At 34.6% G+C, this 15,482-nt stretch overlaps 1 protein-coding gene across 3 annotated transcripts in view; it reads right to left on the reverse strand.

Moving 5' to 3' along the window:
- The window catches only part of LOC137403955 (neprilysin-1-like), a 36,576-nt gene extending 33,170 nt beyond the window's left edge, over positions 1-3,406 (reverse strand). Inside the window, exons 1-2 of one of the 3 annotated variants that reach the window (XM_068090089.1) lie at positions 3,271-3,406; positions 422-598 (exon numbers count right to left, since the gene is read on the reverse strand). In XM_068090089.1, the coding sequence (XP_067946190.1) occupies positions 422-589 (168 nt within the window). In that variant the 5' untranslated portion in view covers positions 590-598; positions 3,271-3,406. Of the gene's footprint in view, positions 1-421; positions 599-1,951; positions 2,098-3,270 lie in introns of those variants that run through there. The other 2 variants (XM_068090087.1, XM_068090088.1) reach the window with 2 other exon arrangements.
- Between the last annotated feature and the right edge of the window lie 12,076 nt (positions 3,407-15,482).

Below are 15,482 nucleotides of genomic sequence, written 5' to 3' on the forward strand. Positions count from 1 at the left end.
TATTATATATTAAGGTGATACTAATATCATATATTTAGGTGATAGTAATATTATATATTAAGGTGATACTAATATTATATATTAAGGTGATACTAATATAATATATTAAGGTGATATTAATATTATATATTAAGGTGATACTAATATAATATATTAAGGTGATATTAGTATAATATATTAAGTTGATACTAATATTATATATTAAGGTGATACTATTATTATATATTAAGGTGATACTATTATTATATATTAAGGTGATACTGATATAATATATTAAGGTGATACTAATATTATGTATTAAGGTGATACTAATATTATATATTAAGGTGATACTAATATCATATATTAAGGTGATATTAATATTATATATTAAGATGATACTTACACTATATTGATGAACAGTGTAAGTTGCCAGACTTACCTTCGTTTTATTGAGCAAGGCAACAGCGAGTATCACTATAATGATGATGAAAACGATGATAAGAAGTGTAAGTAAAACACATTTCGCCGTTGAGGAAAGGCAAGATGACTTAGGCGCTGCCTCGGCTTCTATTTCAGGACTCCCTTTCATCTCGTATTGACCTGACATGACCTCGGTCTGTAATAAACATTTTTTAACCTCACTTCAGTGTAAGCGGAGCTACTTGTGATTATACTAGCGATGAGGCACCAACTAATGCAAATTTCTAATTTAAACTAGTGATTTCCTGCAGTGCTTTAGTAATTATTTGTTATGCAATGCATCAATGATCAATAATGATGAATAATAACCATTAATAGAAACATAACAAAGCTTCAAGACCTGTAAATGTAAAGGAATGAAGAGAAAATTTAGACTATTAGTAACAGGAAATGGAATTAACATTGCCCTGGAGCATGCGAAGGGTCTGAAGGAAAACAGATACTCTCTAATACTAACCCCATATAAAAACTCTAAAAGAGAAGACTTATGGAGAACAAACATAGGTAAAAAGAACAAGAACGTAACAGTTCATAAGCAGTACTGCAAAAAGTGAAAAGCGATAAGTTACTGTTTAAAATTCTCAGCCATTGTAGTCACATACAATGAGAATGAACCCTCCATACGACCTCCATGAATGACCAGAAATTGTTGCCATCTGTTAAACAAGCTCCTAACAGAAAATTTTTACAAATTAGTTGAATGGAGCATCTTTGATGACAAGCAACACAAAACACACATGGCACACGACCATACATAGCCTTTTGCAGTGCTTGGTAAGAACATAGCAAATGGCTCGAAGCATGCCAACAGATGTTATAATTTATTGACGGTTCAAAGATCTCTTTAAGAACTGTTATCAACAACAACAGCTGATGTACACATCTACTAGTAGGTCTAAATACTAATTACTAGCACACAGTACCATGTTAATAGATGGGTTTATAGCCAGTTAAGTTATGTAACATTCCACACTGCTGATGCCACTGAGGGTCAGCTGTGAGCTTCTTGAATATGATTTTCAAAATCATCGAGATAACTATAATAGCTAGCATCAGCCGACCGAATGTTGCTCGCTGTCAAGCAAATTGCTAGCTTTTATAGCGGTAGCCACTAAATATATCAAGATGGCAGTGTTCAGCATTTGTTTTGTTACGCTGGCCTGTTTAGTGATGACCTCAGCTTACACAGTCAGGCCGCGTGCTTTGCTGTAGAGCTGAACAGAGCCAAATATGTTAGCTTCCTATTTGAGCGTATACAATCAAGCTGCACAAAGAAATGCTATCACACTGCCTTGGCAATTTCTGGCTATTCATTTTAATAAAAAACTTGAACACTTATTGGCAACACTAAAAGTTAAAAATACTTGAGAAGTATTTTGAGGTAAAATCATTGATAATTCATTTATTTAACAGCCTTTGGTAGTGGAATACTTGCAACCAAAGTATTTCTACTACTGTCATGCGATGAATTAGAAGAGAAAACACCAACCTCATTCTACGACTAGTAGTGTTCACCCACCTGGTCAGTCAACAAACTCTGCCCAAAGCAATGAGCAGCATACCGAGTCACCTGGCATTTGTAAAGTGGCTCCACATTTCACAGGCAGCACACGGGTAGCATGTAAGCAAGCTAACCAACCACTACGATCTCGTTGGGCAATAAAGCGTAAACCTCGTGCACTAACGTAGTACATCCTGTAGCCAATCAGCTCGCTTGCATTATCACTTACCACTGTGCATTCAGCATCAGGATGTTGGGTTGCTTTTATGATACCAAAATAAAATAAACATTCCGAGAAAGCGGAAAAGGATTAGATGAACCTGATATATCCTACAAACGCAGTGTTGCACCTGTTTGCTGGAGGCTCGTCTCTGGCGCTTCAATAAATGAAACATTTGATTGAATCAAACGATTTATGCTGTGAAAACCTGACCATTAACCCTATTAAATATTTGTTAGCAAACTTCTTAGCCCTTCATTCTGGAATAATTGTTTACGAAGATTAACATCTTTGGAATAGGCTTCATCTCTGCTGACTTTGGATCAACTGGAGGAAAAAATTCTCTTAGTTACCACTCAGTCTAGATTTTATCTAAATTTACTTTTGTGTGCAATAATTTATTATAATAGCGCCTAACCAGATGTGTTTATCATACTGCATGCCAATATAATCCTCCTATTACAATATTTCTGACAAGCACAAACAAATTATTGGGCCTTAAGTTTTATCAACTAGAATAAAGATAAAACAACAGAATATTTTCTTTGAACAACTAATAGTACAGAAAGTGTTAAAATATTTAAGTTGGAACATATTTTTGGGTTACAATGCTGAATTAAGTTTTCAAAAGTGTACCTGGTATTAGTGAAAAAATATTGAAACTTCTGCTGTAACAATAATTTTAGATTTTAACCCGAAAAATATATTATGAAGTTTAATGAATCGCAAATTATGTCCTCAGTAACTCGATCGACTATTTCTAAAGAAATGAAAAATCATCAGTGAATGGCGTTTGGAGATAAAATTTCAGATGGAAAAGGAGACGCATTATCAACTATTTCTGTTTAACAAGTACGTCATGATTCAGCCTCTACAAGAAATTGCTGTCACTTGACAAAACAAAGTCAAGAAGGGAAAAGAAAAAGGCGTTATGAGTAGAGCTAGAGTTGCTAGTCCATGATTTGTATAGTCGAGAAGCTTATCACTTTTCCTTGAGTCTACCACGTACTATCACTCATCAAACCATTTAACAAAGCGATTTTTCTCCTTTTTAGCTAACCTAAATGAGGTTGTATTAACCGCCTACCTGCTCTGAAGCGGCTGCCAATTAGCAGGCGTGTGCGGCAGCAGCCTACAATGTGATCATCGACATCAAACAAAACTTCTCAAAAATATTGCTTTGTTCTTCCGCTGCTTCATACCTTTATAAACGAATAAAAATGATTCTTTCCGCCCAAATGAATCAATGATGACTCTCCATAGCTGGTTAGCCGACCATGTACAAATAAGCGATTATATACATAAAGTCTTAAACAAGAATTTGTTATTCACTTGACGTCTTTTTTGCATAAATTTCTGTGTGTCACAACTGACCTGTGCCACACAGTGCCAGCAAGTTAATCACTAGAATGAAAGCTTCATTTCTCTAAGCTGGTGACACAAATGGATGCAATTTGTGTCACAGTGTGACCCAAATTGATACACTGCCATCTTTAAGGTTGTTTTCTTATAGGATGTATGAGTCGTGCTTGGGCCAGTGATAAAGTAGTCATTCACTAGTGTTACATGCTACGATTTTTGTCGTATTTTTCCTCTTCATAGCATGTAAATGGTTTCAACCATGATTCAAACCTCCTATTCAAGGGGGGGTATTTTATAAACCATCGTAGCAACACCGAAATACTGTGAATGATGTAAACATCATTATTCGTATTATTGTTGCACAAATCTTTGCGATCGCAGGATGGATTTTCATCGTCTCCCATGGTGACGCCCTTACAGCATCAGCCTTTTGACATTGACATTTGACCTTGGGCGCATTTTAATAGTGTCGGCCGCAATATAAAATATGCGCCCCGCTATAGCTAAAAGCGCAACAGGCTAATATAGAGAAAGCAGAGTTGTGCAGCAATTTTTTTGTAGCACGTAAACTCGTCAGCTACGAATAATTGCGAGTGGTGCGACCCCTCCTGGGTATCATGTAAATTTGTCCTCCTCATTCCTGCGATCAATACCACAACTTCGAAGCTCAAAAATTTATGGTATGTAACACTAGTGATTGTGTCAGCTGTGTAGAATGGAAAACAGAGAATAACTCGGAGTTAGTGAACGGCGTTGGACTGAGCGGAATCTTATCGTGTACCCAAATAAGGCTAGATATTTTTGCTATTTTATTATGCATATCCCTCAGTAGGGTGGGGCGGGAGAAGGAGAAGTTTGCATAGAGATTTTAAAAGCACTTGTATGGTTACCTGATTCAAAGCAGTGTTTGTCTGATAGAGAATAGTTATTATTAATATAATAATTATTATTTATTCAGGTGTAAAATTAGAAGCTCAAATTAATACCTCTTTTACAAAAAAATCTATTACAGCATGCCGATCGGCAAATTGTTTGCTAAGCCACAAAAAATAGCCTACAGGAATAATATAAAACTATTCTATACATTGCGAGTCAATAAAAATTTTGCTATTTTGTTTGGCTATTGGAAATCTGATATAAAACATTGTTGGCAAACATAGCCAGCTAAAACACTTTAGACATTACAGGACAGCGCTGGAAAGCACTTGTTATCTCACTTAGAGTGGCTTACTCGTGCTAGGCCTGCCTCGCTATGGACTAGATATCTAGGTATTTCCAAGAATGTTCCAGAAAAAATCTCTTACACAGCCCAATGAATGGCTAGCACCAATTTGACCATGTAACAATGATAATTGAATTTACCAGACATTTCAACTTGTAAAACCTCAAATGCCAGCCAGTTACATAACTAGTTATGGGTCTAGCAAATGACATTGCTATAATAGCATCGGTATGGCATAGGCACGGACAAAGGTTTTCTGAGCAGGTAAAATGTCCTATTACACTCAGACATGTAATGCACTTAACCCATTAGCAGCTGGTGGCCTTTAACAAACAGCGTAGTGCTTGTAAGGAAGAGGTTACTCTAGCATTTTTGATATCCATAAAAGCAGGTATGAAATGCCCTGACCATGATTAGACCAAATTCACCTCATACTCTATGGGCTAGTACTAGTAGTTATGGCTTGTGTGTTCGGAATAAACTGACAAAACAAAATCTTGAGTGTATCTCGGTGCTTTCGGTTTAACCTACATGTATAATAGTTTTACTCCGTGGGCAGCTTGTACGATTGAAGGGGGTCATAAATCCTCAATGACGAGCTTTAAAAAGACTGACAAGGCACTTGTCATATCAGCTTGCTGAAAGCAACCAAATCAACATGCCGAACAATCAGCCTGCTATGTCGCTCGCTATGCATATACTTAAAGAATGTGTTTCAAACAGGCTGATGAACACCATCATAATATATCTTAATATATCTTAATAGTGTTAAAGATAAACTTGTATGAAATTTTAGCAGGTTTTATCAGAAAGTATCAGTATTTTTCTATCATTTTTGATTGTTTTTGATGTTTGAAGAGATCTCCCTGCCAGGATGTTTCAAGATAAAAATTGGCAAAACTTGATGGTAGATAAAACGCTAAAAAGTAATGTACGAAAAGGCATCACAAGTTGCTATTGTTGCCATATTTGATATCAGCTATGTCATTTAAGTTGCAGCATTACGCGTTATTATTCTGTCGGTCTCTTTGCAATTATCGATGTCATAATTGCGCTTTCACTTGATTGGAGTGTTTTAACCATAATCAAGTTTTGTCAATTTTAATCTTGAAACATCCTGGCAAAAAACGATACAAAACTGGTAAAAACGATTGCAAGTGATACAAAAATACGATTAATTTTTGATAAAATCAACTAAAATTTGGTACAAATTCATCTTTAAGGCAGGTTAGGTGGGAATAATGAAGCGCAGAGACTGTTTAGATTAAAAAATGATACACTACTGCGTATCTGTAGATCCAGAGCAGTGTATAAATGAGCCTTTAATATCGATAAAAAAATCAATAATTTAAATCAAGAAGTTGAAAGACCAAGGTTTGAGCAATATTTAGCTTAGTACTAACGCAACATAACACTTTAGGTATTTTTAACAGTTTTTGAAACAAACTGCAAAAAGAGAGATACACAATATATATTGTAGAATGAGATACTTGATAAGCATTCTCTTAGCCCTAGGGCACCCGCATCGATACCGTTGGAGTTGTCATCTATGTGGCGCTTACAATGAAAAGTGATCATGACACGGTATTTCCTCTATTGACTAAAGAGATACCCACAAATGAATCACATAAAATACTTTTACCATACACTGAATGTGTTTGTTGCAAAGCAAGTTTTCGGTTATCACAGCCTAAAACATTGAACTATTCCTATAGATCTCAGGCCCCAGTTTTTGAAAGCATTTAGATTCCGTATGCGTAGATTTCGTATCCGTATTCTGTCTGCCCGTACTCCTCCCAATTTGAGCAAAAATACAATTGCTCATTCCTTGAATGGGGTACATGATATAGCCATATCAAGCCCATTGTCGGTGAATAATAGCCTTCAGGGTGATTGTCCCCAAAAGCTGTAGCCCAAAATCTTTTTAAATACTGGAAGGCTTTTAGGTTTCGACCACCGAAATTTTGCTTTATAACAAACACGTTTAGTGTACGATATAAATAAATTATTGGAGTTGTTTTTAAGTCATCTACAGAGTAGGTACCTTGTTGATCGCATATTGCTGAAAGTGGCAGAAGATACAAATTTGACGATTCGCACAAGTCTAAACAAATGCTTGTCATATATACAATTCCACGATAAATATGTATTTATTATTTTGTTAAGCATGTTCTCCTAGGGTAGGTACGTATAGTGAATTCAAGAACGCCCTTAGTGAGGCATCTACTGGAGTGTGCTTATCTAGTGTCGACGAACTCACTGACTCGGTATTCATGTAGGGGCCTACCATCACGCAAACCACTCAGGTCACAAACTGTGATGATCCTGTACAAATTCTGTAAATTGTGTTATGGGTATAGGAGTAGAGCCTAAATACCATGTATAGGGGATAATAAATTAACTATTGTGGTTATTGCAGAGGCTTATGCTCTTGGTTATAATGGCTGTCAGTTTAACTCAGTTATGACCATGCTATAATGTGCCATTTTGGCTGGAAAATCTATATTTTCAACCTGTCTAAACATGCCAGCTTACTGCTAGTTACAGCTACGCTTAACCTTGAACATATAAAAAATTCCAACTGTTGTAAAAGTCTGCATTGTATTCCACATCAAACAATTTTTCCTTTTATTCTGTTAGTCAGCTCTCTAGAGCAAATGTTATAGACATTTCATAAGTATTATTATTATTATTGTAAAAGTTTTTCTTCACAGTTGTGTGGTGGTAGGTGACTGGTTTTAGTGTGTGTTGAGTAGGGGTCTTAACAAAAGGCCAAAGAATCCAACACCTTCCTCAATTTCACTAAGAGAGGACCTTCCTCAATATGTGAGCTGTTCCTAAGATGGCTGTCTTCTGTATAGTCTCAAAAGACATGTTTACTCCTACCTCGGCCAGGTATGCTATATGCCTCATTGATATTGTTCCGAGTGCACCGATTACTATTGGTATCACTTCGGTCTTCACTGTATTATTATTACTGTTATTATTATTACTATCATTACTATTATTCTTATTATTATTTCTCTGTGTAAGGGAATACCTTTGATTGTAATCAGGTAATTGAGATGCTTGGCTGCTTCAGCAAGATGCATAAGCTACAGGACTGAAGATATCCCCTATTCAGTGTGAGAGACAACAAACACTTGAGATAAATGACAATATAATTATTAAAGGCCTATTTGAAGGAACCAACAGATGCCCATATTATCATACCATCAAGGTTATTATTAAATGAAATATGAAATGATAGTGTAAAAAATGTTACCAAAATTCAAAATGAAAAAATAATGGTATAACCACTAGTGAAAGCATGTGTTTATTTTTACTCTGCACAATATCCGAAGTAAAAATTTGCGTGCAGTTGATGATAGGTTAATGCTCAACAATGATTAGCAGCAAAAGTAGTATCTGATTTCATTGTTTTACAGCTGCAGACATCAAACACTTTCAGCTTTCACTATAACTTTACTAACAAAGCAAAATGCTGCAAAGCATTTAAAAAAATTACCTTTTACTGTAACATTTGGAAATTCATGCGTAGCAAAACTTCGACACTTATTACAGTCACAGTGAAATAAAGAGCGAAGCACCCGCAAGATAGTTAGGAACCGAAAGTGAGTTTAGTAGCCATTAACAACAGGAAAGAAAAACTAAAAACACCTAAATGACTTTCTAGTCAACTCTCAGCACTTGAGTTATTCGCAGATTGTTTTGTTTATCAGCTTGTGATCGACACCATGTAAGTTTAGTCACAAAAAAGAACTGTCTGCCTAGTTTGGGAATAAATCCAACTGATTTAAAGGGGTGTGCTGTGTTTCGAGCACTAGAGTGTCACCTTTTTGCAAATTGTTCATTAGATATTTTTAAATATTGATGTCAGCAAAGTATATTCTACCTTTTAGCCGGGAATGGGGATTTTAAGTGCTGTAGACAATTTATTTATAGGTAAGTAAGTCTTAAAGGGATAATACTATACTAATAAATAGAATGTTTATGTGGTAAATAGCATTGCTTTTTACCACATAAAAGCAATGCTGATCTAACACATAGCACTCATTTTTAACAATCTGAACTTGATTTTTATTCAGATATTTATTTCAAAAAAACAAAGTTTGACGACATTAGAAACCCAATTATATCAATATTATCAAGAGGTTAGAAGGTGTCAATAATCAGAAAGCTACGAATTAGAAATCATCCCTTGATTTCCACAAAAGATCAGATACTGATAAACAAGTACAGTGTATACATGATCAATCAATTCATTAATAAACTGCTTATTATAAAGGGCAAGGTATCCTGAAAAAACAATCACGAAATAATAAATAATCACAAAACGATACAGCAACGGTACACCAGTCAACAATTATATAATAACATTAATATGCAAAATAAAGTATTACAAAAGATAGCACGGCTTGCCTTCATTCTGAAAAGAGAAACTTTAGTTTATTGGAGTTGTCATTCTTGTTTCTACAAGTTAAGGCGCTTTTGCACTCTTTACATATAAGGGCACCCTATTTGGAAAAAGAGAGACATTCAAATTCCATTCACCATTCCCTTAAAATTTAGGAACATTACAGAAGTTTTTGATAGAGATATGTGTCAGTACCTGAATGATTGTGTCAGTTAGGATGCCAGTGGATAAATCTATTGGCATGCATGGGGATACATAATCAAAAGTTGTGGCCTGAGATCTTTATGAATAGTTCTGTGTTTTTAGGTTAGAACAGTTGAGCACTAGTTTATTGAGTTCAACAGAGTGATTATGGTACCAGTCATTTATTAACGCTATGTAGGAGATAACTCCAAGTTTACAGATATGCATTCAACTAAATGAATGCTTATTAAGCGCCTCATTCTGCGATAGATATTTTTTTGCGATATTTTGTTACACAAACTCTTCCAGAGTATGCGTAGGAAACCAAAAACACCTCAAATGAAATAATTTTGCAGGATATAAATGACTAAAAATATACAATGAATTAATTCGATATTTTGTATCAATTTGTAATTATTTTTACTGTAAGAAATTGTCAAATCGCATGCCTGGAGTTGATTTCAGAAGGTGCTTGCAAGTGATTGTTACAGCACATAATTAAGATTTGCCAGCTATTCGTATTGCTCGTAGACTAAGTTTTTGTTCCCGAAGATATTGATTATTAAAATTTAAAACTTTTTCCCAAACTCTTTTAATTCAGTATTTTTAAAACTTTTTTTGAGGTAATTTTTTCCTTTAGCATGGCTAGTTACTGTTGTATTAACACTTGTGTTTTAGACTTTTAGCATGTGTAGTTGGGCAGTACACGCCTGACTGTATGCATGCTTGGCGATGGTGAGCTGAAATATGGAGTGCCAGATCCACAAATCTACAGACTTCACTAGCAGTCGAAGTCAGCCAAAAACTTCTTTTATAACTCGATATACAAATAGAGTGAATGCAGGCCTTTTGCAATAAATCAATTTTAAATTTCTGGGGAACAAAGTAGAAGACAAAAACAGCAACTGTAAAATTCTTTTGAAAATGCACAACTCTCTTTTTATTACTACTGACTACTTTTACCATGGCGTGCAGAATCATCCTCAATATTGCCTTAATTATAGCTTCAAAACATCTTAGGCATTGCATCAACTTTTGATTTATAGTTCCACAAAAAAACTTTACGGCAGTTTTTATTCTTTTTATTCTTCTTCTATGGAATTTGCTTCCATAGTTACATTTATTTGTGTGAGTGTGAGTGAACAAGCCCAAGAACCTGAAAATACCTTCGTGATATTTTATCACCTGGTGCCCAATTCATTACAACGAGGGTTAACCTTCATTTCACTTGCAAATGGAAACCTTGACCTTAGATAGTAAGAAAGCCCACCACCAATTAGCAACCGCACCGATTTAAAATCACATATTTTATGTGGACTATGCTCCGCAATACCCTAAAATATAGTAGTTATTTACAATAAATACTTAACTTTTGGTTAAGGCAGCACTCCGAGTTGGAAAATTATAATATACAGTAATATTTATGTTATACTACGAGTGGGGGTTGAAGAATACATGTATCATGTATACTACACAAACATGTATTGTACATGTATATATTATCACGTACCCATTTATTTAAATCTCAAAGTTTGTGTGTGATTCTGTGTGTCCAACTATAGCTATTAAAATCTGTGAAATGAAGAATCCATATCACAAAAGATTGATGTTGGAACCTCCCATTCCCAAGGCAATATGCTAACCCGTTGAGCTATGCGACATTAATGGATTCATTGGGCAATATGGGTTGATATTTGGATGAAAATACGCATAGCGCTATCCGTTACACAACATGACGAAGGCTTGCGCTCCCGGCTCTTATTAGTATGTTTAGCAATAGTGATACTACCTTACTCAAACTAACCATTGAGAATATACTAGACTAATGGTAAGTGGCAGACAACTACATTACCTGCAACTTTTTATAAGCAGTTTTTTAATACTCGTGCAACTCTGGACATTTGGCTAGTATTTACATAAGTACAAAGTATGGACAAGTAGTTTTACCCCATCTTACAGTGAGTTGTTCATACGAACGAGGATATCATAGTAGCAGCTTGTCTGTCTACTTACTAAAAATAAAACAAGACAGGAAGTGTAATTATTTACAAATGCTAATCTAGAGGAAACATCTCATCGGCAAATTCATTTGCTGCCAAATCAAAACATACATAATGATTTAACTGCTAGATAGAAGCCATAGGCCTTGAGGAGTCAGTAATTTCCATTATGCCCTGCCAACAATAAAAAAACAACAACTGCTAGTTTTTTGCTGGCAAATGAATACTTAGCACATAAACCGCTCAGCTGGGTAACACATACATGTAGCTAGGTATAAGTACAACTATTATCTAATGACCACAGTCTATGCAACTTCAAAAAGAATGTCGGAACGCTCGCGGTCAAAGTCTTTCAGGCATCTGTTATGTATGCATAAATGAAAGCGAAAACTCTCATGCAAAAAGGTTCATGAAAAGGCAGCGTAACTTATAATATTAATGCTTCAAAATATTTAGGCTATAGAAAAATTCCTGAATCACTTAATCATTCAAGTGTTTTACATAACTTTTGTTAATCTCTTCATCAACAACTCTTGTGATTTTGACTCCATTAACTGTACATTTTAGAGCTTTAGTTTTAAGTTTAGACACCTCAGTAAACATATTCAATTTCAATTCAATTGACAAAACATTGTAAAATTGACAAAAAAAGATTTTTTTAAGCTTATATATTAAAACAATATGCTTGCATAGCTGTGTTAGATTTTGTATGTAATATTACGAAAATGTGTATATTCACCTTACTACTAATATAAATGAGCGACTCCTACAATTAGACAGTAAATTAATTCTCCTGTTTAATATGATAATGACAATGAGTATATGCAACTTTCCTTGAGGCTGTCAGCTCTAGGATATTTAGTTTAGCCACAAGCTACAAACAGACAGTTATGTAAATCTAGTCATCATTTTCATTATAGCAATCAATTAGATCATTTTGCAAGTAAGCTTACTGCAAGCCAATTGAACCCTATTACGAGTGAGAACAAACAAACAACATTTCTGTGAAAAACCATTCAGCGCATTTTTAGCGATTTAGGCCAGAAGCCTTAGTAACATTGCATGTTTGGGACACTTCTCACATCATTATCAAACGTGCCAGCTGACGCAAAAATATGGCATGTTCCTTCTCTTATAACTCAGCTAAAAATTAAGGTATTTATGCTTATTTCAAGACTTGTTATTCTAGAGTCAGTGGAAAATACCACCGGACATTGAAACAATGTTTTGGCTTTGTTTAATGGAAGCCTGTACTCGGTTTTGTAATTACAAAATGAACTCAATCGGTGTTTAGGAACAGAGGAAGGAAACCTTGTGTATTTCACAACTAATCTCGACAGAAAAGTTAGTTTTTTAGTTGACTAAAATATTCTCTCAATAAAAATCTCAAGATTTCAATATTTAACACAAAGTTTAGCAAGCTGAGAAAAAATTTCAAGCATGATGATAAGTACCAACACCTAACTGTAAAAAAGAACACAACTCACAATTTCTTATTAGAATATAAAAAAGAAAAAGTGAGTATCCTTAAAAGAAATATAAAAATGCAAACAAACAGCTTATAGATATAAGTAAGATGGTCGAGGATGGGTATGTCCATATTCGAGTCTTATAATCTTCTATGAATTACAGTATGATCGAGACTTGCTGATAATGTCAGAGAGAAAAAATGTGTCACTGTTTTTCAAACACTTATAAGCTGAAAACTGCTACCATATTCATGACTAGCAAATTGGGTAACATCTAAATTGTTTTCTTCTTGAGGAAAGCAATGAATAATAGTCATGCATTGTGTTAATATTATGTAATTATTGTTCATTTTTTCAGCATGCCCATGAATTTTGCCTTTGAAACAGCTAATTGCATATCACACAAGTAAATATATAAAACTTTGACTAAATAACAAGATTTTGAAAAGAGAATAAACATTATTTTGGTAGTTTTCACATGATTTGCTCTCGATTATTGAAATATAGAATTTGCCACGGTATCTCTGGAAACAAAAGTTGGTAAATCATTTGCCTCCTACCACAAGCAGTTTATAATTACAATTTGTCTAAGGATAAATAATATTCAACATAAACCAAGAAAAATTGATAAACAATTAATGCTTAGCAAATCTGTTTAATCAACGCAAACAGAAATGTGCATACAAAACTAATGAGTGCCGAAGCCAGAAATCAATACCAAACCAACACTACCTGCTATTGGCGACTTTGCTAAAACAGACTGCTTCATCCAGCATACGCGTTACTGGTGATTATCGTTGCAACTTACTGCACAAATGATATTTTTGTAGAATGTGATTTATGACTGTTAAATTGCTTTTTGGAACTTTGCCAACCCAGATTTTTACATGTTGTGGAAAGTTCGCACAAATGACAGTAATTGGCAAATTATGACAAACATCTGATTTGGTCAACTACTAAATGTCAACCCATGCGCAACATACATACTTTTAATGCTGTACCAACTATCTGATGAAAGCCAATACTCTAAATGGCAACAATATGGAAAATTGCCTTATCAGTAGCAATTACACATAATCAACTGTCACACTAGAACTCTGATTAGCCAATTTAAATACTGATCCACAATACAACACAAAATATTTACTATGCTCTTGTGATATGCTGACGAGGCACATCACAAAAGCATAGCACATCTCAATGCACATAAGCTCTAATAGGACATGTGTAGGACTATTTCATACTGAAAGATCGCAAATGCAACTTATTTAAAGATAAAGCATTGGAAAATTTGGTTAAGCCACGTAATTTACCAGTTTGTGACATCTGTGAAATTTTAAAATGTTGGATCAACATTGAAGATGGTATGTATTCTAAAAGCTAGCATTTTATACTCAAGTTATTTTCAAGTTATGAACTCTTACCTAGATGAAGTCCTGCAACCACCTGTGCGATCTTGTCAAAGTCATTACACACCCATTACTTATAATAGCCACAAGCTTTTGCATACAAGCTAGCTGCTTTATTGGGTAGGATACAGGGTATGGATGAGTCAGCTCAGGTGACTGTAACCCTTCCTAATGATATTACATTTCATCTCTGCAAAAGTGTCTCACTAATGACGAAGCCGAATTTTGCAGGTGCATCTTTGAAGGCAACCACCGGAATCTAACTAATCACCTAAATCTAATGCTAAATAGCTTTTGTATATGACACCATGACAGTGTTTCCTGTTACAGGCAGAAGTCAAGTCGAATGGCAATGTGATATTGTTTCCGGACCATATTTACTGGATTGTGTTGGCAACAAAGCAATTGACTGTATTTCATTGCGTATATTATTGTACCCTGTAAAATTATAAAAGCAAGATGTACCAAAAGAAATGATAGTAAAACACATAAGTGCTTGTGAATAAAATACATAAAACAATAAAACAGAGTACATTGACATGTGGTTATATGATTGATTATATAATAGGCATAAGGCTAAAAGTTATACTTCCTTCCTTGCATAATGAATGTAGTACATTGTGATACAATACAAGCATTTAATAGCAAAATATGCATTAAAACTTTGAAACAAACTCAAAAGATAATAAAATGTATGCGATAGATAGTATATATTAACTTACAATTCCTGGTCTCTTCCAGTTTCAGTTGTCCAGAAATATAAGATATAAAGAAATAAAAGGTAATATTTGTTTGCTAAATAACTGTTTTTTTAGCTTGAAGTTTATACCAACTTCTTTGCCCTAGAGGCAGCAGCTAAGTGACCTGCAGAGTGACCTGACTTTTTGGTCATGTTACCATGAATGGACAACAAAATTGTTGTTTGCCTGGTGAGGGCAATTGAGGACAAGAATGCAAAAACTATTAAAGTCTGTTGAAGCTATAACATCAATTGGCCTGATTCATCCCAATACATCGGAGGGAGGCGCTGTTGATGTGATAGCTTTTACAAAAGATTATCAAATGTTTCACTATGCAAGGAAGGAGAGAAAAAAAAATACAAAGTTAGACATGTACTCGGTCGTCGTAATGGTATGATAAACCGTATCTCTAGCGAAGCAGTTGAGTAACTACATGATTATATATAACTAGAAGATAGTAATACTAAATATAACGAGAACTACTCTTCTACATAGCA

This window comes from Watersipora subatra, chromosome 9 (genome assembly GCF_963576615.1).
Source record: "Watersipora subatra chromosome 9, tzWatSuba1.1, whole genome shotgun sequence".
NCBI classification, from domain to species: Eukaryota; Metazoa; Bryozoa; class Gymnolaemata; order Cheilostomatida; family Watersiporidae; genus Watersipora; species Watersipora subatra.